At 42.0% G+C, this 25,839-nt stretch overlaps 1 protein-coding gene across 6 annotated transcripts in view; it reads left to right on the plus strand.

Annotated features, from left to right (window-relative positions):
- The window catches only part of RAPGEF2 (Rap guanine nucleotide exchange factor 2), a 219,832-nt gene that overhangs the window by 75,934 nt on the left and 118,059 nt on the right, over window positions 1-25,839 (plus strand). For all 6 annotated transcript variants that reach the window (XM_033059449.1, XM_033059453.1, XM_033059452.1 and 3 more), the window contains exon 4: window positions 15,429-15,512. In XM_033059449.1, the coding sequence (XP_032915340.1) occupies window positions 15,429-15,512 (84 nt within the window). The remainder of the gene's footprint in view (window positions 1-15,428; window positions 15,513-25,839) is intronic.

Below are 25,839 nucleotides of genomic sequence, written 5' to 3' on the forward strand. Positions count from 1 at the left end.
AGTGCTTAAAATCTGCAGAGCAAAACTCCAGAATTGAGGGTTACTTGAAATGCATATTTGTTTTGTTTTGTTTTTTTTTTTTAACTTGCTACTTTTATTCAAATCTAGTTAGAAATCTCATTTAAAAATATTTATTTTGGTTCACTTAATATATATTTTATCCAAAGAAAAAAATGTTCTGTTTTCATACCTGCATGGTAGTAATTCTTGATGTCTCCAACAGTGAACTTGAAATTGGCATTTTCTTTGGAAAACAAAGTTCTAGCAGATTTGTAGAGGCTGTTTATGCCTCTGGACAGTTGAACAAAATTTTTCAGATCAGAACTGAATTTTGTGCTATGAATCTTTGGCAATGAGTACTTTGGATGTAAGCAAACAAGTATGTGTCAAACAAAACAAGCTTCTCTTTTTCCTCCTCATTAGTCATATGAGGGTTGTATGTGTTTTTCAGCCATGCTGTTTGATATTTGTGTGTATGCATCAGTGGTGTTTGGTTTACTCTTTCTGTAAGGAAATCTTGTATATTTTTATGCCTCCCTTATTTTTTCACTAGGAATATTGGATTGGCTGATAATATTTTATGGTTTGCTCACTTGCAGTCCAAAGTCATTCAATAATAGTACCTTATGTTTCTGAATTGCCAGGCTGTAGCACAACATAGTTTTGTGATTACAATTCCTGTAGTTTGAGCAATTTAATCGGGAATTAACTTAGTTACTGCTTGTATTGTTTTTAAAAAATATGAAGGAAACCGCAGTCTAGGTTATTGTGAAGTGTTTTTTTTTTTTTTTTTTTTTTTCAAGAGATTCTTCAAACTAAATCCTGATGGCATATATGCTCCTACCTCCCACATGTCCCTACTGAGAAGATTTCATTTTCGATTAGGGTTCTTAATAATAACATCAAATTTTGAAGTCTGTAGGACTTTAGTAGTAGACTACTGGTTGTGATGGTGGTGATTCTTAAAAAAGGACAAGTGTTTAAAAAGGAGTACAATAATTTCACAATTATAAGCCACACTGATTATAAGCCGCATGTCTGGGTGTCGGCAAGATTTTGTTCTTTGTCCATATATAAGCCGCACCGGATTATAAACCGCACTTTTGTTCACAACGAGGATCCGTGTGCAACTTTCCCGAAGTTGCCAATTAGTAACAGAATCACAGGATCGTGGGGTTTACTGGCTCGGGGCCAGGCAGGCCCGGCTTGGGGCTGCCTCCCCGGCGCCGGGACATTGCCTGCCACCTCCCGTCGCCACCCCTCTGGGGCCGGGCTATGCCTGCCACCACTTGGCACTGCCCTTCCAGGGCGGCGGGCTCGTATTTCCGGGTTGGCAAATTTCTGAACTTTGTTCATATATTGGCCGCATCTAATTACAAGCCGCACTTCCGGGTTGGGACCAAAATTTTAGTCAAAATGGTGCTCTCTAATGTCAAAATGTTTGTATGCTTTTATGTAATTAAGTTTGCAACCGTTAATAAAATTCAACATGGATAAAGAAAAGTAGAAGTTGCATATATGAACTGGAGATTGGAGAGAAAGAAATGTTGTGTGTAAAACAGTTATTACTACAGAGAATGTTTACAGCTGAAATGAGAAATCGCAAGCTGATCAGTTTCTAAGTTACTGACTGGTAGGGAGGTGTGAGACAAAAAGCTGTACAATTGCATTGTGTCTTGATTTTTTTCCTCGTTCTCAATTTGTCATGCAGTCTGGAATCAAAAACATTGACTTGTATTAAGACTGTAGTGCTTGTATGGTGATGGAATTGGGAGGGAAAAGGGGATGAGATGCGAAGAAGGCTATAAAAAAGAAAAGATATTTAATTTCAGCTGATTATTTTTTAAACTTCCATGATTAGAACTAAATTCTCAGGTGATATCACCTTAACCAAGTTTTCTGAATTACATCACCGTGGCAAATCACAAGACTCAAACACATTGGTACTGGGCTAGTCATGCAGCCTTCTCCAGCACAGGCTTGGCCCAGCCATCAAATCCTGAAACAAAGGAAATCTGGAAAGGGAATAAAGGAGCACCACTTCTTGGTGCTCCTTGGATTCTTTTCTTAGATAAAAAATGTTAGCATCTTTCATGAGGTAGAGCAGAATGTCTCAAAAGTGCTACAGGGCAGTAGTTTCTATGCAAGGAGAGGTGAGAAAGAGATCTGTAAGTAGTCTTTTTAAGAGTGGGAATCCAAGAGTCACACTTAAGTCCTGCAATAAAAGCAACATCTATTGAATTCACAGTTCTTTCATGGTAACATATTGCCCTGAAGACCCTCAGGAGGACAGAAGCAGTGCATGTAAGCCAACAAAAATTTATGTCTAAGTTGCTGTATGTTTCTGCATAGCCTGACTTGAAGTGTGACAAAAATGAGCTAAAACTATCTTCTTTAACTATTTATGCACACACACTCAGAGAATATTCTGAGTTGGAAGGGACTCATAAGGATTGCCATGTCTATCTCTTAAGTGAATGGCCCATACAGGGTTCAAAAACACAAACTTGGGATCATTAGCATTCTGCTCTAGCCAACTGAACTAATCTCAGAGTCTCATGATTTTTAAATGGAACAGCACTGCTGAGACCACATTACTGAAATTTTATTATGATGGAATGCTTTTATAGATGCAAGATATGTGGTCTATAGCTATATATGTTTGCATCTTACAGTTATAAAACTTAAGTTCTAAAAGACTGCAGAAAGGAATTGCTAGAGAATCTCCCAAGTAAGAGTTGATAACAGGAGCTGGCCTCATGTTATGCTGGGGAGGTTTAGATTGGATATCAGAAAAGTTACAGAAGTGGTTGTCAAGCATTGGCACAGTTTGCCCAGGGAAGTGGTTTAGTTACTGATTCTGGGGGTATTTAAAAGATGTAGACATGGTGCTTGGGAACATGATGAACATGGCAGTGGTGGGTTAATGGTTGAGCATCATGATTGTGAAGATCTTCTCCAACTTAAATGATTCTATGATCTCTGTGTCAGTGTCAGAATTCTCAGGTAGATCTCTGCAGGCAATATATGTATTCATTTGTGCTTCTTCTACATCCATAGGTTTCTGTGGAAGTTCTGCAGCAGTGTATTTAATAATGCAAAGAAGTTCTGCTTCAGGGCTGACCTCTTCTGTTTTGTCCTGAAAATGTTCCTAAAGGTGTATTGTGCCTTCTGATAGTAGGGCAGTTGCCAAAATATCATTGGGATACTGCCAGTTCTGCACTGCAGTAAATCAGAAACACATATGTTGTGTTGTGGATACATTTTCTGTGGGGATTTTTTTAGGCAATGTCTATCATTAAAATAAACATATTCAAGGACTTGGCAGTTGTCTCTGTTTAAATAGACACTGAATCAAGGCTTCTTAATAGTGTCAGTGATCAGTGTTACCGACTGTTGGCTTTGCACAGCCAGTTCCAAATTTGTGTTATTGTTTCACCTAATTTTGAGACTTCCTTGAATGATGACTGAAGTAATGTTTTTGCACCTTCTTTACTGTAAATCTTTACTATCATATTTTTGTTGTAATTCTGAGAAATTTGAGACACTCAAAGCTTTGGTTTTGAAGACACATTAGGAAGTTGTAAAGATATAAGAACAGATTTGTCTGTCTTGACCTCAGAGTGTTTTGGACGCAAGATCATTTTATTTTGCTGCTTCTGTAATTGTTATCTGGTGATTTAAGAGCCTGTAATTTTTATTCTGAATTTTTCTTCTGATACAAAGGACTAAATCACTGTACAAATTTAATATCAAGACTTCAATGACAGTAGGTCAATTAGCTTTTTGCATATATTTGTATAATGTATTTATTGGTTGCATATTTAATCCACTGTCTTAGACTGACAGGCATTACTGACACTCTGTAATGATCTCTAATTTGACCAAAATTCTTGTTCTATTTCACTGATTTTATTTCAGAAGTGTAAAAAATGCAAAGAGCCTAAATACTCTAAAAATATGTATATACTTCTGATTATTTGTTTTCATGAATACTGAGGAATTGTTTCCTGTGGTTCATTCTTCTGCATTTCCCATTGTCACTACCAGGAGTCAAGACACCAGTTTTCATCTTAAATCTGTCTGTAAAATAAGTAAAAAACAGACATAAGTTGAAATATGTGCACTATTCAGTGATAACCATAAGCTCAAAATTCTGAGTTATCAGTTTTGTTACTGAATTTATTTTGACTGTGTCTTAAATTTATTACTATTTCTAATCTTCACTCTAAATATAATTTCAGTGTGTTCATATAAGAAGAAAAGTATTTGAAAATTGTGTGTGGCTGAAGCATCAAGTACCAATCTCTTTTACTTCTGTGTTTGGGATATACCTCAATGTGATCAAGAGCATCTGAAATTCTCTGGCAGATGTCGGGTAACTGCTTAACTGGCATAATAAGGAGGATTAGAGGCCATACTGACAATTTTAATAAGCAGTTTTCTGGTTATTCTGTGCTTGAGCACTACAGTGGGCAGGATCTTCAGGCTATGAGGTGCCTACCTGAGAGAATTGTTCAACTTGGACATGTTCGACATCCCAAGGCACTTCAAGGCTAATGTCTAATTCTGGCAATGATTATTCAGGTAAAACAATAAACTACCTATAGCTCTCAGCATAGACAGGATAACCAAAATGAGCAAAGAGAAACAGACAGATTAATTTGCTGGAACAATATCATATGAAACATAAGCTTACAGAGCAATGTTCTTTGGGATTTCTTCCTGTGTAGTGCTTAAATGTTGAAAGGGCTCCCAGTTCTGACATGTCAAATTTCCATTGTTCTACTTCTCTCAAGTGAGACCTGGAAACATGAGCAATGTCTTTGGAATTACTCTGCTTACTTTCTGGAGTTTATTCAACTTTGAACAACACTGATTATGATTACAGTAATTTCACGACTATAAGGCGCACCCTTTTGACTAAAATTTTCCCTCGAACCCGGAAGTGCGCCTTATATTCCGGTGCACCTTATATGATGTACAAAGTTGCGAAATTCACCAAACCTGAAGTGTGATCTGTGAGCCGTAGGGGAAGCCGGCAGTGCCACGGCAGCCGGCTGGAGGCGGACCCAGGAACCTGCAGCACCGCCCCTCCTGGGTCCAGGCAGTCCCGAGGGCCCATGGCTACCAGGTGAAGGCGGGCCAGGGGGCCCACGGCACCACCCCTCCTGGGTCCAGATGGTCCTGGGGCCCAATGGCTGCTGGGTGAAGGCAGGCCCGGCGGCTCGCAGCATCACCCCTGCCGGGTGGAGGCGGGCCCAGGGGCTCATGGCTACCGGGTTGAGGCAGGGCCTTGGCCAGCAACCGCGTGGGGGGAGCTGGGGGTGGAGCCTCGCTGCAAAAAAAAAGTGCGCCCTATAGTCCGGTGCGCCTTATCTGATCTACGAAGTTGCGAATTTTGCCGACTCTCGGGAGGTGCGCCTTATAGTCCGGTGCGCCTTATGGTCGTGAAATTACTGTACATGAAAATGTAATAGGTACACCTGGGTTTGTAAGTTCTTTTATCAAAACAATTACAAATGTTGTAGAATGTAGGATGATGGTATTATATATCCAGTTTAAATGTAAGCCTTGAATGAATCCGTTAGTGGTTGGAATTTTAAAGAATTACTGTCTCCATAAATCAAACCAGCTTTTTCACAATCAAGAAATTGTTCTTGCTGAATTCATGACCTTTTTATGACATAGCTTGAAAATAGTTCTGAATGGAAAGTAATTTTGGATGTTGATGATGACTTAAGTTAGGGGTCCTTCCAGCATCTGGAGTTGCTGGAAGTCCAGTGTTGGAGGGAGAATGACACTTCTGTTGTTTAGGTCTAAGGACTGACACAAGTGTAAAAGGAATATTAAGCAGTAACTATATGGAAGTAATTTCCGTGCTTGTTTCCACTGAAACCTGCACGCTGCTTAACTTTTCTCACAAGCTGTTTTAAAGTAGTTGCCTGAGACGCCAATGACCAGAAGGTGGGCAGAAGAGCAAAGACTTTTGTTTAGCGTGTACTTTCAAGTCCAGGTACTGAATTTTGCACTGAAGCAATGTCTTATTTGACTGAATTAAAGCATACTTGGCAGCAGTCGTCAGAAGACCTGAAAATTCTTGCTACTGTGCATACTTAAGATGTTCATTATCTCAGTTGAACCTGACTAAGCATGTGCTGAATATGATTCGTTATTCCAGAGGTTTTAGTAGTGCTGTGTCTCATTTTCATGGAGAATGAGAATTAAATGGATTGCTCTTTTTAAAATCTAGTTGTTCCTGAACAAGTCTTAAAGAAAAGTGATCTATCAGGACTTGTTAGGATAAAGAAAGACGCTACAGCTGGTATAGATATTTGAGATTTATTTGGCCTTTTGACAGGTTGATTTAAATCTTTATTGTAGCTGAATATTTTGGAGGATTATTCAGCACCTCAAGTAATCAGGAAATCTGAAAGCTAAAATTGGAGCACCTGTGCTACTGTAGACAGATACCTTACAGAATTTATATGTTTAGTGGACATGTTTTCTTGTGAAGAATTTATTTGATATGCCATTAATATATAATTCAGATATATATAGTTGCAAACATGCAAGTATTTCTGATTGCTTTATATAGCAATAAAATATTTATAATTAGAAAAGGAAGCTGTAGTTTAAAGTAGTATATATGTAACTGCTTGCTGATCTAGGAATAAGAAGCTGCCCCTTCTCGGGGCATAAATAGATAATAGCATGAAGAGTTTCATACAAGTACTGGAGACTGTGAGAAAGCCTGCAAACTTCTTGGATTTTGTCGGTCTGGGGATTTATAGGCACTTCTTGATGTTTGAACTTTGAGTACCTGTGAAGTCTCAGAGAAAACAGTTATATGCTAGAAAATGCGAAAACTTCAGTCTGAAAAGACTGTCTAAACTCATTAGTGCTGACAACCGAATGATGTCATAGGCCACTGCATAATTATGTTTCCAGACAGAACAGTTAATGACAGATATGAGCTTTCTTTGCATAGCTCTGTCTTCAGTTTTTTGTGTAATTTTCAAAGCAGAAAGATGTCCTGTCTAGCTGCAGGTTGTAGTTGTGTTAAAGGACTACATCAAGGAAGCTGGTCAGGGCAACACAACAGGAAGGCATTGCAATCCAGTTTATGACTTTCCATTTCTAGCTCCTGAATTCCTGTAAATAAAGTTCTCTGGTATTCTGGGAAACTGTATATAGATTCCCCAGGAAATCCTCTGCTCTAGAAAGTGCTATAATGCAAAAGTCAAGATTTTAAGCAGGTTCATTCAAATTTTGTTCAACTAAAGTGCAGATTATGAATAAACCCTGCACGTTGGTGGCTAGTTTGGTATTGGCTTTCAGTTTTGCACCATTTTAAGGCTGCTGCTAGAACCTGAATAGTCTGAAAACTTTATCAGTAGGTAGCTCTAACCATAGGAGTTATGAGAGAAGAACATTAAATCTTGAAGTCCTTTTCTTGTTGTTTCTGCAGAACACAAATCTTATTTTCAGGACAGAATGAGTGTGCATTGATTTTGTTGTTCTTACTGCCCCTAATGAGTGACTTTGGGGTTGACTTTGTTCTGATTCTCTGCAGGATAAATTGCTTGTGTCATCTAACTTTTAACAGTCCTATGTTTCATCCAGAACAGTAGCTGAGCTGAAGAAAGATTCCAAAACAAACAACTTTCCCTCAGTCTTGGACATTTGAAGCAATGTATTCTGTCACTTAAGGCTAACATATGGAGCAAAGCCTTGCCTGCAAAGGTCTTGGTGTGCCTTCTTCGAAATGTACATGTGTCGGTAGTTCCTGATTTCAATTATTTCCACTCCCACTGTGCATGTAGCCCTGCAAGAGTGGATGGAGGGTGCAGAGAGGAATTCAAAACTGTAAAGGAAGTGCTGTTTGCCTGGGTTAGGTGAGCTTTACTTTCAGTCTGATGTGGGTCGTCGAATCATTAAGGTTGGAAAAGACTGCTAAGATCACTGAGTCCAACCATTAGCCCAGCACTATGAGGTCTGCTACTAAACTCTCTCCCCAAGACATCTGCACATTTTTAAAATACTGTAATTTCACGACTATAAGGTGCACCTTCAAGCCTAAAATTTTCATCAAAACCCGGAAGTGAGCCTTATAATCTGGTGCGCCTTATATATGGACAAAGTTTGGAAATTTGCTGACAACATGGAAGTGCGAGCCGAGCTGCACAGGGCCGCGGGGCTCAACGGGGCCGCGGGGCTCGCACAGCTCGGCGGGCCCCGTGTGACTCGGCGTGGTTTGCGCGATTCCATTGCTTATTGGTTACTTTGTTGTGCGCGGATCCTCACTGCAAAAAAAAGTGCACCTTATAATCCGGTGTGCCTTATAGTTGTGAAATTACTGTACTTCCAGGGGTGGTGACTGAAGCATTTTCTTGGGCAGCCTGTTCCAGTGTTGGACCACCCTTTCAATATCCAATGTAAACCTCCCCTGGGGCAACTTGAGGCTGACTCTTGTCCTGTTGCCATTTGCCTGGGAGAAGAGGCCAACCCTACCTGGCTACAGTCTCCTTTCAGGCAGTTGTAGAGAATGATAAGGTCTCTCTCGAGCATCCTTTTGTCTAGGCTAAACACCCCAGCTCCCTCAGCCACTCCTCACAGGACTTGTGCTCCAGACCCTTCACCAGCTCTGTTGCTTTGTGGAGGTTTCACTGCATTTTCAGTCTCCTCATGTGTGACAGCTGACTCCTCATGCTTCAGTGGTTGTGGTGATGCTGGACAGCAGTGGCATCCTTACTAAACTAGTAATAGGAAAAATCTTACCTCAGCAGATGTCTTTCCTTTTTACATCAGCTTGACTGACAGGTGCCATGGACCTTTACCTTAACTCTCCTAAGCTGAAAAAACCCCCATGTCTCTTGTGGAAAGGTCATCAGCATCAATCCTGCTTCAGCTAATTCCTGATGAAGTGCTTACATGCCCTCCTGCAAACCCAGTCAAGGAAGTGTACTGTCTGCAATAAAGCCTTTTAAGAGCAATTTGCAGTTGTTCTTTGGCAGAAGAAATAGCTTTAGGGCAAATAAAGTTTCTAGATTCTTCTGTGGGCTCCTAGGGGTAGGCATTTTTCTAATAATGAAAGAAAACTTTATAATTAGGCTTATTCTCTAGAATTCAGTTTTAATGTTGAAAATAAAATATAAAATGTGAATGCAAAGAAAAACTTCTGAATTGTCAGTGTTCTCTACTGGGTAAAATGGTATTTGCATAAGTCCTCAGGTGGGCTGAAAAAATACTTTTATAGCTCAGCATCTACTTCTTCTGTAGTTCCTTCTGTCTTTCATTACGGGCACAAAAGTCCTGAAGAATGCAAATACATTGTTGATGAACAAATGTCAAATGTAGTACAGAAAACATGGAAGCTTGATTGAAAGCCACATGATGTTTGAATAGGATCGTGGAAAGTACAGAATCCTTAAAATGAAAGAACTGTTAGCAAAAGCTGGCTGCCAAGTGGCTTTGTTGATGCTTAATTCTAATCAACTGGGAGTATAACAAGTGTTAAAAGTGAAGGCGTTAAATATATTTTCATATGAAAGGAAAAGATGGATCAGTGTTTAATTCGCTCTTTTTTTTTTCCCTGAGAGAAACATGTGGGCTCTGGAGAAAGAAATGTGTTTGCTATACATGTGGGATTTTTTCAGGTGTTTTTCAGATGTCACAACTATATTAAGACACTACTAGTTGTAAAAAAGAGGAGAATTAATACCATATCTGTCTTTGCTCTTGAAGACTGTCTTGAAATATTTGTGATGTTTTGTTGACAGTGAAAGTTTTAGAAGAATACAGAGTGTATTTCAGGGAGGATACCTTGAATACAGACACATTCTGTAGTAATATTCCACTACTATGACATGGTAATATTGAAGATTTTTTATTTATTTAGATAATGAAAGTGTTGAGTTCAGTAGATATGCATGATGCAAATAGCTTAGAGCTTAGAAATTCTCGAATGTAACTGTAAAAATAAAATCAGTTATTAAATACGCATAAAGCAAAGGGAAAACAAATCCAATTAGATGATATTCCTCAAGTTTGTTTTATTTTTTTAATCAGTTCTTTCAGCTGTCAAATGAGCAGATGCTTCATTTGATTATATACAAAGTGGATAAAATATGATGTTCGTGACAGGTAAGTGAGAAGGAGCAACAATTTTTGAAGAGCCAGCTTTCAGAGAAAGAGAATAAACCTGTGAATTGGCAAAAAAAAAAATAAAACTGAGTTGGATGATTAACGGAGTGAAAAGTCATGCTGTGTGTGATCAAATAAGAAAAAATCACTTGAATGCATAATCATTCTAGGTGTTTGTTAAATGACTCAAAGGTAGATTCAAAAGTAGCCTTAAGAATTTGCTAATTGATCATATAAATGAACATATAAATGCGAATTTGCTTATTGAACATATTGACTGGTGCATGTAAAAGCTAGTAGCTACTTTTCTCTTTGGAGTTAATGGATCTCCAGTGAGAAGAGATAACTGAAGCCCCTTACAAATAGGTAGTTTGAGAGAGAATTAAAAAATTTAATCACCTCTTAAAAGGAGGAAAATAAAATCTTGCATGTTAGTAGATTTGTAAAAGTTAAAATACTTTCTATTGGCTTAATTTTTTTCTGCTTCAATTATTTTATCATTGGAAATGCCTTTCTGGGAGCATGAGATGATCTCCTAGGTTACTTTTGCTTTAGAATTATTGAATCTGAGACTATAGGTTCTGTTCTATCAGACTACTCTTTAATACTTGGTCAAACTGCCAGTTTTTAGGAAAAGGGAAAAAAAATCCCACCCCCAAGACCACAAAACTTACCTGATAATATAACGTGCTGTAATCCACATGGAAAAATTATTATTCACATCCTAGTACAGTTACTTCCCAGGTATTTGGGAAATCACTTTGTCTGTATTCATTGCTGAAAATTTCTTGTTCAAAAACTTCTAACTGTGCTAATTAATCCAGATTATTTGTTTGTAGAATGACAGCTATTAAAGAGTACAGTAATTTCACGAATACAAGCCGCACCAATTTGACCAAAATTTTGGTGGAAACCCGGAAGTGCGGCCAATATTCCGGGGCGGCTAATACATTAACAAAATTCTAAAAGCTGCCAACACGGAAGTGAGAGCCCGCGGCAGCCCCAAGCCAAGCTGGAGCCCGGCCGGCCCCGGCAGAGGTGGGAAAGCCTGGCAGAGGCGGGGCAAGCAGTGTGGGGGGCGGGCGGCAGAGCCTGAGCCAGCAGGGCGGGGCAGGGGGGCGGCAGAGCCCAGGCCAGCAGGGCGAGGGAGCCCGGGAGAACTGGGGCTAGCAGTGCAGGGGAGCATGGCAGAAGCAGGAAGGCCAATGGGTGGGGCTGCCTGGCAGCGGGGGAAGCCCAGCAGAATCGGGGCCAGCAGCGTGGGGGAGCCCGGCGGTGCGGGGGCCTGCAGTGCCGGCCAGGGCGAGGAAACGCGGCGGCGGTGCAGACGGGAGGGGGCGACCGGCGAGCCTGGCGGCGGCGGCAGCCCTGCTGACCGGGCGAGCGAACGCGGTGCGGGGCGAGCGAACACGGCGCGGGCAAACGTGGCGCGGGGCGGGCGAACGCGACGCGGGGCGGTGCTGACGGGAGAGGGGGGCCAGCGAGCCCGGCGGCGGCGGCAGCACCATCCGGCCAGCCCCGCCGAGCCGTGGCGCTGAGCTGGGCCACCCGGCCCCGTCGGCAACCATGAGCAGGCCGAGCCTGCCTGGCCCCGCCCTGAGCCAGTAAACCCCGCTATGCCACGATCCTGTTACTAATTGGCCAATTTGTGAAAGCTGCGCACGGATTCTCGCGACGAACGAAAGTGCGGCTAATATTCGGGGTGCGGCTTATCTATTGACAAAGACAGCAACATTGTCGAGGCACTGGGGGTGCGGCTTATAATCCGTGTGGCTTGTATTCGTGAAACTACTGTATAATACAAACCTAAAAGACTTACATTTCAGCAGTAGTGCTGTTGTATGCCTGTCAGCACAGGACTCCTGGGGAAAGATGGAGGGGTTTAGACATGTGTAACTTAATTCAGGTGCACATTTATGTTTTAGGAATTATATTTTTTTGGAAGAGCTGGGGTTTTTTTGAGTTTATCTGCTTTAACCTGGTTCTCTGCACTTACACACAATGTTGATTTTTTTTTAGACCAAGAAGTTTGAGGGTGATACAGGCCCATGTGAGAAGCAAGTGAGGCACACTTTAGAAAAGGCAGCTTAGAACACTTCAGCTATGTGAATCAAAATGGTGGTGTTTCAGCTGAGGGACTGTGTTATTGCTTTGTTTTCTATGGTCTATCAGTATAAAGAAATATTCCTGAAATCTTGATTTTGAAGAGGTCACTTGTCTGGTGTGTGGCTGACCAGCATCACTTTACTGATCAGGACATTGGCTGCTAGAAAAGAAATACAAGCTCCGTCTTCTTATTCAGCTCCTCTGTTCTCGGCCATAGATTGTGTCCCCTCAGTTTCCTTCAATTTTCTGTGTTTCTGTCCTTTCTCTAACTTATGTTATACAGTGGAAAATGCAAATGGAGCATGGGTTTCGTTTGGTTAGTTTGCTCTCAGCTCTTTTAGGCTAGCACATTTGTTTTGAGGACTACTGTGTATGTACTTCTTAAATTGCAGTTCTTCAAATTAAAAATACACTGCTAAAGTGTACATTGCCTACCAAGATTTAAGATTAGATTTTAATACTATGCTGTCATTGTTGTTAAAACATGTGGGCTGTTCTTACTTCAAGTAGACCTATTTGTTGCTAAAGACTTGAGACATACACAGTAATTTCACGATTACAAGCCACACTGATTATAAACCGCACTTCCAGGGTGTCGACAACATTTCATTTTTCCTCCATAGATAAGCCGCATCGGATTGTAAGCCGCACTTTCGTTCGCAGCGAGGATCCGTGTGCAACTTTCACAAAGTTGCCAATTAGTAACAGAATCGCAGGGTCGCAGGATTTACTGGCAGGTGCCGACCTTGGAAACATTATTTCCAAGTGAAAAAAGATACAGACAATAACTGTGGCAGCGTACCCTGCAAGTTTTATTTACGAGCGGAAAAAGATATGAACAATAGTGTGGTTGTTTTACAAACGTCGTTTTACAATGGATTTCTGACGGATCCGCGTTACCTTTAAACAACCTCGCAGCCACTCAGCCGCTTGGGCGGGCAGAGAGCAGGGCAACCGCTCAACCACTTGGGTGGACGGATAGCAGGGAAGCAACTCAGCTGCACAAGACTGAAAACACAGAAAAAAATACAGAGAAATATCATGGACTCAAATCGACAGCACCACCCTGTCGCCAGGGCTGCGTGGGCTCCAACTTGGCTCAGGGCTGCTGCAGGCTCTCACTTCCGGGTCTGAAAATTTCTGAAAATCGTTCATACATAAGCCGCTCCAGAATTCAAACTGCACTTCTGGGTATGGACCAAAACTTAGTCAAAATGGTGTGGCTTATAATCGTGAAATTACTGTAATTTAAAAAAATGAAGGTGCTACAAATGAAGTAATCTACATCTCTTAGTGTCACTAGGGATGTAGTTTTCAATAAGAATGCTCATTCAGTTCATAAGGATGAACTCCATTAGTCTTGAGTTCAATTACAGTAATTTCACGAATACAAGCCGCACCATTTTGACTAAAGTTTTGCTCCTACACCGGAAATGCGGCTTATACTCAGGAGCAGCTAATATGTGAATAATTTTCTGACATTTCCAACCTTAGAAGTGCCAGCCAGGGTGCCAAGCCGAGCACCTGCCAGTAAAAGCCAGCATTTCGCGATTGTTACAAATTGTTACTCTGTTGCACTGCGGGTGGAGCCTGACTCCCTTCAGGCAGCACGGAGGGTGGGGAGAGAGGTGGGAGAGCTCTCTCCTTCCCTCCTCTGCCGCAGCCCGGGGGAGAGATGGGGGGGCCCCGTGCCGCCATTGCCGCGGCTCGGGGAGGCGGCGGGGGCCCCGTGCCTACATCGTTGCGGCTTGGGGAGGAGGCGGGGGCCCCGTGCCACCATCACTGCGGCTCGGGGAGGAGACGGGGGCCCCGTTCCGCCATCGTTGTGGCTCAAGGAGGAAGCGGGGGGCTCTGTCCCCGCCCGCTTCCGCCACCGCGGGAGCGGGGGGGGCTCCGTCCCTACCTGCCACCACGGGGCAACGCCGGACCAGGGTGAGCGAGCCCAGAGGCGGCGGCCGGCCCCGAGCGGCCCCGCCGAGCGGCAGCGCCAAGCTGGGCCACCTGGCCCCGTCGGCAACCTTGAACAGGCTGAGCCTGCACAGCCTGAGCCGAGCCAGTAAACCCCGCCATGCTGTGGTTCTGTTACTAATTGGCAACTTTGTTGCACGCGGGTCCTCGCTGTGAACGACAGAGCGGCTTATACTCAGGTGCGGCTTGATTATGGACAAAGAACGAAATGTTTGTCAACACCCAGAGATGCAGCTTATAGTCCGTGCGGCTTGTATTCATAAAACTACTGTAGTTTCTCTGGATGAAGCAGGAGTGGTAAAAACTGAAGTACAATAGAGAGATTCTCAACACTGACTGTCAACATGGAATGAGACTTCTACTGCAGCTATTTCTAGTAGCCTTAATCTATTTTATTTTCTGGTTCAAACATTATTTGAACTTATCCAAAAAGAGACTAAGCATATGGAAAGGGATTTTGTATTACTCAAGGAGCAACATCTGAATCTGCAGTACAATGAACTGTGCCTGTATGACAAAGTCTTCCTCATCCAGTTCCTCTACAGATTGAAGAGAGGGGGAAAATAAACATTTTGCCTGTTTTGTTGGGAATTTATTCTGGTGCCAGGAAGAGACATTAAAAGGGCAGTGCTTAGCAGCAACAGATAATGATGACTGGCAAATCTGATGTGGGTTTACCATCTGCAGATGTTTCTGATGGTCTCTTGCCTTGTAGAAAGGCATGCTGATGCAGAAAGGAAAATTTCTGTCTTGAAGAAAGGGTTGAAAAGAAGATGGCTAGTATTGGGAAAAGATGCCTTTATTTATAGTGGGAAAGATGCTACAGCTCTCTTCAGTAAGAACTGTCATTCTTCTTCAATGCATTCGATAGAATACAATACAGCATATTTACAGCAACTTGGCTTCCTTTAATCGCTTACAATTCTATTTAATTTGAATTTGGCTGTTTCGAAATTGATAGATGTTTGTAATAAAGTCAGGTAAATGAAATTAAGTGTTCTAATAATGTATATATTTGCAGGTCGAAATTAGAATAATTTAATGGAATTACTTTTTAAATATTTGGATTGTGTCTTCCTTCCATAGTTTGGAGCATTTTTGCCTCTTTGATGTTCTTTGTAGTGCAAATTTGGTACTGCTGTGAGTAATTTAAATCAAGTGTTTTAAACTGTGTCTTTTTTTTTTTTTTCTTTTTTTTTTTATTCCAGCCCTGATGATATTGGTACCTGTTGGTATATCCTGCTGTCTGGTTCCGTCTTCATTAAAGAATCCATGTTTCTTCCAAGGAGCAGGTATATCAGCTTTGAATGTACTGCATTCTATATTTTAAAAATAAATCATAAGATGTAGAGAATTTTTAGAATTAAAAGGCAGTGCTTTATATTTAATGAAACACAGAAGAACAAACCTAAATGCATATCTCCTGCCTTTACTAGCTGTGGTAACTGTTTCATGCCTACTGCTAGAATTGAAAGTCCATCTTTGTGGACAGTGTACATCTGTCCGAAGTGTCATGCAGATGCTGTCAATTTAAAAAATAAAAACACTAAAACCCTGACAAATGGAGTGAAGTACTGAGTAGTCTCTTCCTGTGAGTAATCAAATTTCAAATTATAGGATACACTAGAATTTGAATGTGGATGTTTTCCCTTACTGTACACAAGTCTTTGGTGCATGTTTTAGCATGATCATGTTACTGCAGGTTTTGCTGCTTCTGTTGTGCTTGGTCTGAAAGATGGTGTCTGCTAAAAAAGGCAGTAGTCTCTCTTGAAATGGAAAATGTAAATCCTCTCCCTCCAAATTATTATGACTTTGAAATTAAGGGGCTCTGTCTTGGGTTACACTACAGGATGTGATAAAAGGTATCTATTCTATTACCATCTATTGAGGGTGGGGGAAGTGATCCTTATCTCCATGGGAGATATTCTGCTAATGGGCCATCCATTGAAACCAGGCGGGGCATTGTTCTTTATCTTTTCACAACCCATCCTTCCTCTAAAAAGTCATTTTCTGCTAATGGCCCATTGAGTCCCACTGTGGGACTGATAAAATTACTTCATCCCACTGGAAGTTACTCCAGCCAGGGGGAAGAGCCCAACATTTCTTACCAAAATAAAAACACAGGTTTTGGGACACTAAGGTGGCCCTTTTTCTACTGGCCTCCAGAGGGAGACAGGAATTCCTCCACATCACCACTGGACCTCCAGAGGGAAACTGCACCTTCTACAGAGCCACTGCTTCAACTGAACCACATCTGTCACTGCAAGAAGACTGTAACCACCATTTAATCAAACTGCTATTAACACCCTACCTGATGGGGTGTCAGGTTGTACTCTGACTTTGTTAGGGTTTGGGGTTTGTTTCTTTGTAGTACTATATTTCTATTTTCATTTCCCTAGAAAAGAAGTGCTATTCCTGGTTCCCATATCTTTGCCTGAAAACCCCCTTGATTTCAAAATTATAATAATTTGGAGGGAGGGGATTTATATTCTCCATTTCAAAGAGAGGCTCCTGCCTTTCTTAGCAGGCACCTGTCCTCCAAACTAGGACAGGCTCTCAGGCAAAGATACGGGAATAGGAATAACAGTTCTTTAGTAGGAAAGATTAAAATAAAAGTACAGTAATACAAAAAGAACCAAAATACTGACAGAACCAGAATACAACCTGACACCCCATCATTCAGGGTGTTGGTAGCAGTCCAATTAAATGGTGGCTGCAGTCCTCCTGCAGTGACAGATGTGGTTCAGTTGAAGCAGTAGTCCTCTAGAAGGGTACAGTTTTCCTCCAAAGGTCCAGTAATGATGGGGAAAGATCTGGTTTTCTTCTGAAATCCAGTGAAAAAAGGCTACTCTGATGTTCCAAATCTCTGTTTTTATTTAGGTAGGAAATGCTTGGCTCCTCCTCCTGGGTGGAACATCTCCCAATGGATGATGTAATTTTGTCAGTCATGGAGTGGGACTCAGTGGCCCATTAACAGACAATATCTTCCTGAAGGAAGGATGGGTTGTATAAAATATAAAGAACACTGCCCTGCCTGGTTTCAACAGATGGTGATAGAATGCATACTTTTGGTTACATCCTGCCTTGCAAACCAAGACGTTCACATAAGTGGTTTCATACATGGAAAAAAATGTTTGACACTCAAAATTTATATTGCTCCAGTAAAAATAAATATTTGGAGCTATGGAGAAAAATGCAAGTGATTGCAATCATTTCAGTCTAAAGTGACTGAATTTGATCATTTTAATGGAAGCAGAGCTGAATTATTTAAAAATGCTGGTTCAATGCATATTCATTCAGAATATTGTAAAAGACTCCTTTGAAGTGTATGCTATGTAATAAAATTTGTGAAAGGCAGAATGAAAGAATGACCTTTCTCTGTATAGTATCATGATAATGAAAGCACTGGAATTTTTTTTACTATTTTAAACAGTGGGAAACCACTTAATGGTTAATGTTGGTTAGTGTATGAAGCATTAGATCTTGAAATCTGCTTTCCAGTGGGAGGGAGAGCAGTGAAAATCTTGGGACGTCCATTTGATGTTGATGGCATGTTCTTGGTGCAGTCAAGTGTCTTGTGTCTGTTAGGGCACTGTTGATAAAAAGGTTGTGCCATCTAATAGTTAATGCTAAAGGTGCAAAACTGATTATTGGAAAAATGAGTACAGTAATTTCACGATTATAAGCTGTACCATTTTGACTAAAATTTTGGTCTGACCCCGGAAATGCGGCTTATACTCGGGAGCGGCTAATATGTGAAAAATTTTCTGAAATTTCCAACCCCGGAAGTGCAGCAGAGGTGCCTAGCCGAGCACCTGCCAGTAAAACCCGGGATTGCGCGATTGTTACGGATTGGTTACTCTGTTGCACGGTGAGTGGGGCCGGCTCAGTGCTGGCAGCGTGGGGAGAAGGGAGGCGGGGAGCTCCCTCCTTCAGGCAACGCAGGCTGGGGCAGAGGCGGGGGCTCCATGCTGCCATCCCCACGGCCTGGGGTTGTATGTAGTCCATGTCAACAATCTTCTGTACCTCTGAAATACAGCAATGCTTGTGCCTCACTCACTTAAACACTTGAAGCAAGGTGATATTAAATAAGATAAACAATGAGCTTGAGATTCTTTCTGGGAGAATGAACAAAAATTACATATCCTATAACAATAAGCAGAACATTTAAATGCTGTTCGTATAAAGAAATGTGTAAAATGACATCTGGGACAATGTCTGATACCTTAGTGAAGTGCAGGCATGGAAGTTGCCATAAGAATAGGTTTTACAGTTGTGGATGAAGTCAAGTAGATGTCAAAGCTGGTGTCTTGGGAGGCAAATGCAAGAGAGACAATTTGTTAATTAACAAAAATAAGTCTATGAAAGCAAAATTAAGAAACTTTAATTATATAAGATAGAAAGTATTTAATGAGAGTAAAACCAAAGTCATTCTAGCGAGAGGTTTGTGCTTAGAAGCTGTAGTCATTGAAGAATGGGTGAGGGCATTATTAGAACTTAGGACAAGGTTAATCAGGATTTTTTCTTTGTAAAAGAGTAAGTTGTGGTTGGGGTTTGGGTTCGTCCATGAATAAGGAACTTGGCAAAAGTTAGAAGGGCACCCAGGTTAAGCTTCTGATTTGGAATACTAGTGGCTAATAAATTATTTATTCATCTATTTATTTAGTAAATAATTGCCTGAGAAGAAAATTCAGTTTTTCAGCTTTACTTATGCTGCCAATGAACTGCTGGGAGACAAATAGCAAACTACTCAGATATACATACTGGACAGAAAAGAATGATTAGAAGAAATGCTAAAATAAAATTTTACAGTGCTCAGAAATAAGGGACTGAGACCTATGAAAAATCTGCTAAGAACTGATAAGGTGGTATTCTTTAATCTACAAAGTAGTGTTAAAAGTGGACAAAAGATGATGACTGGATAAGTGTTCGCTGAAACCAACTGTTTACATACACAGGGAGTAACTATTTCAAGAGCCTTTTGGAGCATTGTGTAATTCGTGCGTATTGATGCCCTACTGCTATTAAAATGAACTGGCTGTGGTTTAGCCAATGGAGCACATCCTCATTCATCACTGACATCAAGTGATAGGAGAAGACCTAAACATTGTAAAGTAGAGATCATCTAATTTTGATTTTGTTTGTCATTTGAGTAAACTAAATTTGCAATAATAAATTAGTATTTACACTCTTTTAGTGTGGATTTTTTTCAGTTCAGTCCATTAGCTTTGCCTATCTAAAAAACCACTAGGATATTATTTTGCAACATGTGAAGCTTGTTATTAAGAGAGCAGGATGAAGCCAAGAAGTCTGTGTAGGAGCAATCAAATAGGTAGAAAGCAAGAAGTATGTGCTTTTCTCCAAATCTGATTGACTCAGAAAGTTCTCTTCTCCCTTTCTTTTCCCAGAGCCAAACATAATTAATCTCTAAGCATGTCACCATCCAAAACTCCTCTTCCCCCCCCCCCCACCCAGTTTAAAACTATTGGGTTTTTTTTCTTTTTTTTGTCAGCCTGCCATATGCACCTGTAGTAAATCCCTTTAGACAGGTTCTCTGGGCTGCTGATCCTGCTCAGACTGAGGGCTTCCCCTTGCCTGTCCTCCTGTTCTTCTCAAACTCATCTTCATTGAATGATGGCTTCATTGAATGATAGCTGACAAAATTTAAAATAAGACACGTTGTCATCCAACCAATTCCACCCCACCCCCTGAATTTCAAGAGCATTTGCTATTCTTTGTTGGATTTCACTCTTCTAAAATGAATGTTTTTACATACCAAGCATAAGTAGTATCTCTGGATTATTTAGACACACCTAGTGGACAAATCTGCTTATAACCTTGCAGGTTTGTTCTCAGTCTGTGCAGAATTTGATCTTACTCTGAACTTGTTGGCAGTTGGCATGTGAGTCTGTAAGAACAGAATAGGGGCTGTCATTAGATTTAAACTGACTCTTGCAAGTACCTTAGTGCGTTTGACTGCATATGCTCAGCTTATTGTTTGCATTTGGATCCTCTATTAGCTGATTTTCTTGCATTAGTTTTAGATGTAGCATCATCAGACTGGTTGGTGAGTAACACCGGAAGTGCTCTTTTGTTGTATTTGTTTTGTCAGGTAAACTTACTGGCGTCTTTCTTCCAAATCACTGTGTCCGTGGCTTTAATTTCTAGTGTTGAGATACCATTTAAAATTCTTTCATCAGAGACACTAGATTTGGCGATAGTTAATATATAGATGGGGAAGAAGAATATTTAAAAAAAAAATCTCCTTCACCTGCCATGAAGCTGTGTAAAAGTCTAAGAAATGACCACATCTCTACTTTTGTACTGCTGTAGCTTAGGAACAGCACTTCTCATTTATTGCCCTCTCCCCTGCTCAAGGAGACTCCCCCAGATTGGACACCTCTCACTCCCCTCCCTTCTCTGGTGGGAGACACAAAGATCGTGAATTGGGATAAGAACAATTTACTGGAAGCATCAATGAGATAAAAAAAAATGGACAGTACCAACAGCAGTACTACTAAAACCTATGTAAAAAATAGTACAGCAGTCAAAAATTAACCAGCTTTGTAGTGTATGAGAGATGGGCAAATAGCTACCTGTTGAAATAGTTTGAAATGAGTGTCAAATCTGCCAATTTTCGGCAAAGTTTTATAATGTACTGGATGACTTGTAAAATTACTTTTAACTAGCTACTGGACAAGTCTTTAATTCCAAATTTAAGAAAATAAGTTGTTCAAGATGGGATATTGGAATACATTAAGTCCTAAATTGAGTATTTACCTCTGGAAACTGTAACATCTAAATCATGTCTAGTTTTTTTTGAAAATAGCATGAGTTTAATTTTATTTCCTTGTTGTAATACAGTTTAGCTTGTATTTATTCAAATGCCAGGCTATCAGCTAGCAAATATTGTTCATAAGATAAGGCTGGATTTTGTTATCTTAAATTATAATTTTGGGAAAATATACAATCCGCAGTTTTAAAGAATTGTGCTCCGAACAATTAAAGCTGCCTTTTATTTGGTGACATAAGGTAAAGCTTTATATTGCTCTCCTATTTAATTTCTGTAAATTAAAAAACTGACAATTTTTTTGATAGTTCAATGTGAGGAAGATCATCCCTCTTCTGTCCTACCCCTTTCCCCCCAATTTTCCTATTAATATTTACAATCTTCTTCCTTTACATTAGTGTATCAGGCATATAGTATACTAAACTAAACATTCCTTAATTCTTTCCTCCCATCATAACCATCAAGCTAGCACAAATTAGCACTCAGTCCCCTCATCATTTCCCCTGAGCGTCTGTACCCTGAAGCAGTTCACATGGTAGAATGAGGTTTATTTATGAGCTCTACAAAATAAATGACTAGAAAATGCCATTTCCCGAGGGGTGTCCTGACTCTTCTGTGTTTTCATGTGGCCACTGACAGCTACTATGTGACAATCCCTCAGAATGTCTTTTGGAATGGCCTCCAGTTTGCCTTGGCCTGCTCCATGCTCTCACCACATTTGGTCATTTGCTTGCACCTCCTATGGCATTTTTGTACCAGGACTTTGCTTCTAGTGTAGACTCCACTGGGTTCCTTTGTATTACAGTAATTTCACAACCATAAGGCGCACCGGACTATAAGGTGCACGTATATTTTTGCAGCGAGGATCCGTGCCGCGCGCAACAAAGTAATGAAGTAGTAGCGCCCCCCTGCCCACACTGCTCCCGGCGCTTGGGGCCGCCCCCTACCTCTCTGCCAGTGCTGCTCCCGCCCCCAGCCTCTCTGCCAGGGCTGCTCCCACCCTCTGCCTCTCTGCCAGGGCTGCTCCCACCCCCACCTCTCTGCAAGCGCTGCTCCCACCCCCCGCCTCCCTGCCCACACTGCTCCCACCCCCTGCCTCTCTGCCGGTGCTGCTCCCATCCCCCGCCTCTCTGCCAGCGCTGCTCCCGCCCCCCGCCTCTCTGCCAGCGCTGCTCCCACCCCCCACCTCCCTGCTAGCGTTGCTCCCGGTGCCTGGGGCTGCCTCCCGCCTCCCTGCCAGCGCTGCTCTCAGCACCTGGGGCCGCCCGGGGCCACCCCCCCCATCACTACTTGGTGCTCATGCGGCACTGCCCCCCCTTGCGGCTTTCACTTCTGGGTTGGCAAATGTTGCAACTTTGTACATTATATAAGGTGCACTGGACTATAAGGCCCACTTCCAGGTTCAGGGGAAAATTTTAGTCAAAAAGGTGCGCCTTATAGTCATGAAATTACTGTACTTAAATGGGAGCTGCAGTACCCAAACGTCTCCTGTATCTCCCACAGCTCACCTTGTGCCTGCTCTTGGCCTCTGTGACCACATGATCTCCATGACCGCAGCTATCTCTTAGCAGCAACGAAGTGCACAATTGCTGAGCAGATTTTCTCAGACTCTTGGCTTTGGTACTTGGGGTTTTCTGGTTTTCTCATGGAATGCTTCTGAGCCTGTCTGGGTGGTGAGAGCTGTACTGCTTGGGCATCCCACTGTGCCAACTTGCCACCCACGAACCTGGCTTTACACTCGGTTTTCGCTGCCTGCTCATCTGCTGTTTCCTTGCTTCAGCCTCTTTTCCTTCACTGCTGCTTCATCCAACCAGCTCTCCCGTCACTGCCTCATATGGCAATGGAGCTGCTTTCCCTTTGGCGAGTTCACAGATTTTACATACAGGAGCAATTTTTTAAGCTTTTTCCACTAATTAAAGGATATAAGTTTTGAAGGTGAGAGAACATCTGTTTTTCATTATTTTCAAAACTAAAAGGGATGTATGTTTAAATATTGATGGTTTAACCCTCTGGTCTTTCCCATACTAAAACAACTTAAAAAATGGATTGGAATATCTGATCATACTGGAGTGTCATTGAACAAATAATGGACTTCCTGTGAATGTGTGTAAAGCAATAGCAAAACTCAGTTTATGCAGAAATGTTTTGTCCTCATGCTAGTGTGTCATCATTAACTTATGAAAGTAACTTTTCAGGATAAAATTTGTTAGGTATTTTGGCAGGCCTCTTTGTTTTGACAGGTAATGAATATGAGGGTAATGGTGCTGGGGCAGAGCCCTTGGCTATCTACATGCATTTATACAGCTTTATGTATCTGAAACATGCTTCCTAATTTTTTTTGATGTCTGAATCATGCTCTTTTGTGTGGTTTACATAAATCTAACTGATGGTGTGTTTATATTTTGAATACAGAATTGCCTTTGATTGATCTTTTGAGTCAGTAAAATTATGCTGATATCTTTAGTCACCATGATAAAATATTTCAGTATGACTCATGTATTTACAACAGTGTATATTAATAATGGCTATTACTGACTGAAACCTATGAGATAACAAAATGAAACTGAGATTTTAACTGAGAGTGATCAGTATACACAAATATTTAAACCATGATAAAATCTCCTAAAAAGGGGTTTGTTTTTTCCCCCTAAGCAGGAAAGAGCATTTTAGAACAATGGACTTGTGGGAGGCTCAGAGTTGTACTTTTGGGAACTATTAGTTGTTTAGGCTGCAGAGGGAGTTGATCAAGAACTGTGTGGAACTTATTCAGCTTTTCTCGGGTTCTGAGTTGCTTATGGCTAAGGATTTGCATCATTGTGTTGGAAACATCAAGACCATGCATTGGATATTCGTAGAGAAAAAGAACTCCCCAGGTTATAGTTTCAATTCTGTTTTAAGAAGTTACTTGGAAGTGTATGCTTGGGATTTAGTTTGCCCTCGCAACTCTCTATCTTGAGTAGAAAAAGTAGCTATTTTTGCTGCTACTGGGTTTTCTTGTGACCTGTTTGTTGTCTTGGTATGTCTGTATCAAGGTGGTGTGTTCTGAAGTCTTGCTCATGAATATTTCTAAGGGCTAGTGGGAAGGCATAGAGTGTGGTATTGTTGTGGGCTAACCCCCCTGCTGCCTTGTCCTCTGTCTGGTTTGAATGCCTTGGTTCAGCATGTCAGTCCCATCCATTGAAACTGAAGCATGAAGGAGTGTGATCTTAGGGTTTCATATAGGAAAGACAGATCATAAACTGAAGGAGGAAGTTGGAAATAGTAGTGATGTCAGTCCATTTATGACTGTGTGACTATCATGGATTACTCACAGTAAATTTTAAATAAACATTGAGAAATAAATAATTTAGTAATTTCACGATTATAAGCCGCACCATTTTGACTAAAAATTTGCTCCCACCCTGGAAATGCAGCTTACAGTCAGGAGTGGCTAATATATGAAAAACATTCAGAAATTTCCAACCCCGGAAGTGCCAAGCCGAGCATCTGCCAGTAAAACCCGGGATTGCGCGATTGTTACAAATTGATTACTCTGTTGCATGGTGGGTGGAGGTGGGCTCTGTGCCGGCAGTGCGGGGGGCTCCCTCCTGCCGGCCCCGTGGCCCGGGGGGAAGGCGAGGGGCTCCGTGCCCGCCTCCCACCAGCGCCGCGGGAGCAGGCGGGCTCCGTCTGCGGGTGGGCTCCGTCCCCGTCTGCCGCCGTGGGAGGGGGCGGACTCTGTTCCCGCCTGCCGCCGCGTGTGCTGGCGGGCTCCGTCTCCACCTGCCGCCACAGGTGCCGGTGGGCTCCGTCCCCACCTGCCACCGCGGGTGGACTCCATCCCTGCCTGCTGCCACCGCTGTGGGTGCCGGTGGGCTCCGTTCCCACCTGCCGCTGTGGGGCAACGCCAGGCCAGGGTGAGCGAGCCCGGCAGCAGCGGCGGCTGGCCCTAGGCCCTGCCGAGCAGCAGCACCAAGCTGGGCCACCTGGCCCTGTCGGCAACCCCGAGCGGGCTGAGCCCGCCTGGCCCTGAGCTGAGCCATTAAACTCTACGATCCCACGATTCTGTTACTAATTGGCAACTTTGTTGCACATGGGTCCTCACTGCGAACAACAAAGCGGCTTATATTCCGATGCTGCTTATGTATGGACAAAGACCTAAAGGTTGCCGATACCTGGAGCTGCGGATTATAATCAGGTGCGGCTTGTAATCGTGAAATTACTGTACTAATTGCTTCGTACTTTCTGCATTTACCCACAAGACTGCATTTGTGCTTTTGGATGGAAATGTTTACTATTACCTGCAAGCAGAAAATTAGACTTATCACAGCATGTGTGACTGTGATTACTTATTGAGATTCAAACTCCTAGAGAAAATAAAATCCTGCTTACAAGAGGTAGCGTTTTACTGGAGTGCCTGATCTGACCATCTACCTTGAATTTACTAATCTCCTGTTGGTATCATGTTCCAAGTGAAATCCAGCACTCACTTGTGTGTGTCATTGCTGGCTTCCTTATGAGGTACTGGAGGAGCTGGAGGTGCCATGAGGCTGTGCCTGAGCCCAGCTCCCTAAGGGCTGGCTGGCAGGGAGGGCATGCAGGAAGTGTTTCAAGTGAGTCTGACTTCATCACTTCAGACACAGCTCCAACTGGAGCTGAATTAGTTAAGCCATAAATTGGTGGGCGTTGTGATGTCACCTGCTATTTCAACAAAATTTGTGATTCAGAGCACAGGCTACATGTCGCCCAAAAGTGTCCTTAGAGTTTGAGAAAAAGGTGTACAGGTTTCTTTGAATATGAATACTTAAAACTATTTTTACAGCTGATTTATCCTTTATACTATCCATCTT

The sequence above is a fragment of the Catharus ustulatus genome, chromosome 5 (assembly GCF_009819885.2).
Source record: "Catharus ustulatus isolate bCatUst1 chromosome 5, bCatUst1.pri.v2, whole genome shotgun sequence".
NCBI lineage: Eukaryota > Metazoa > Chordata > Aves > Passeriformes > Turdidae > Catharus > Catharus ustulatus.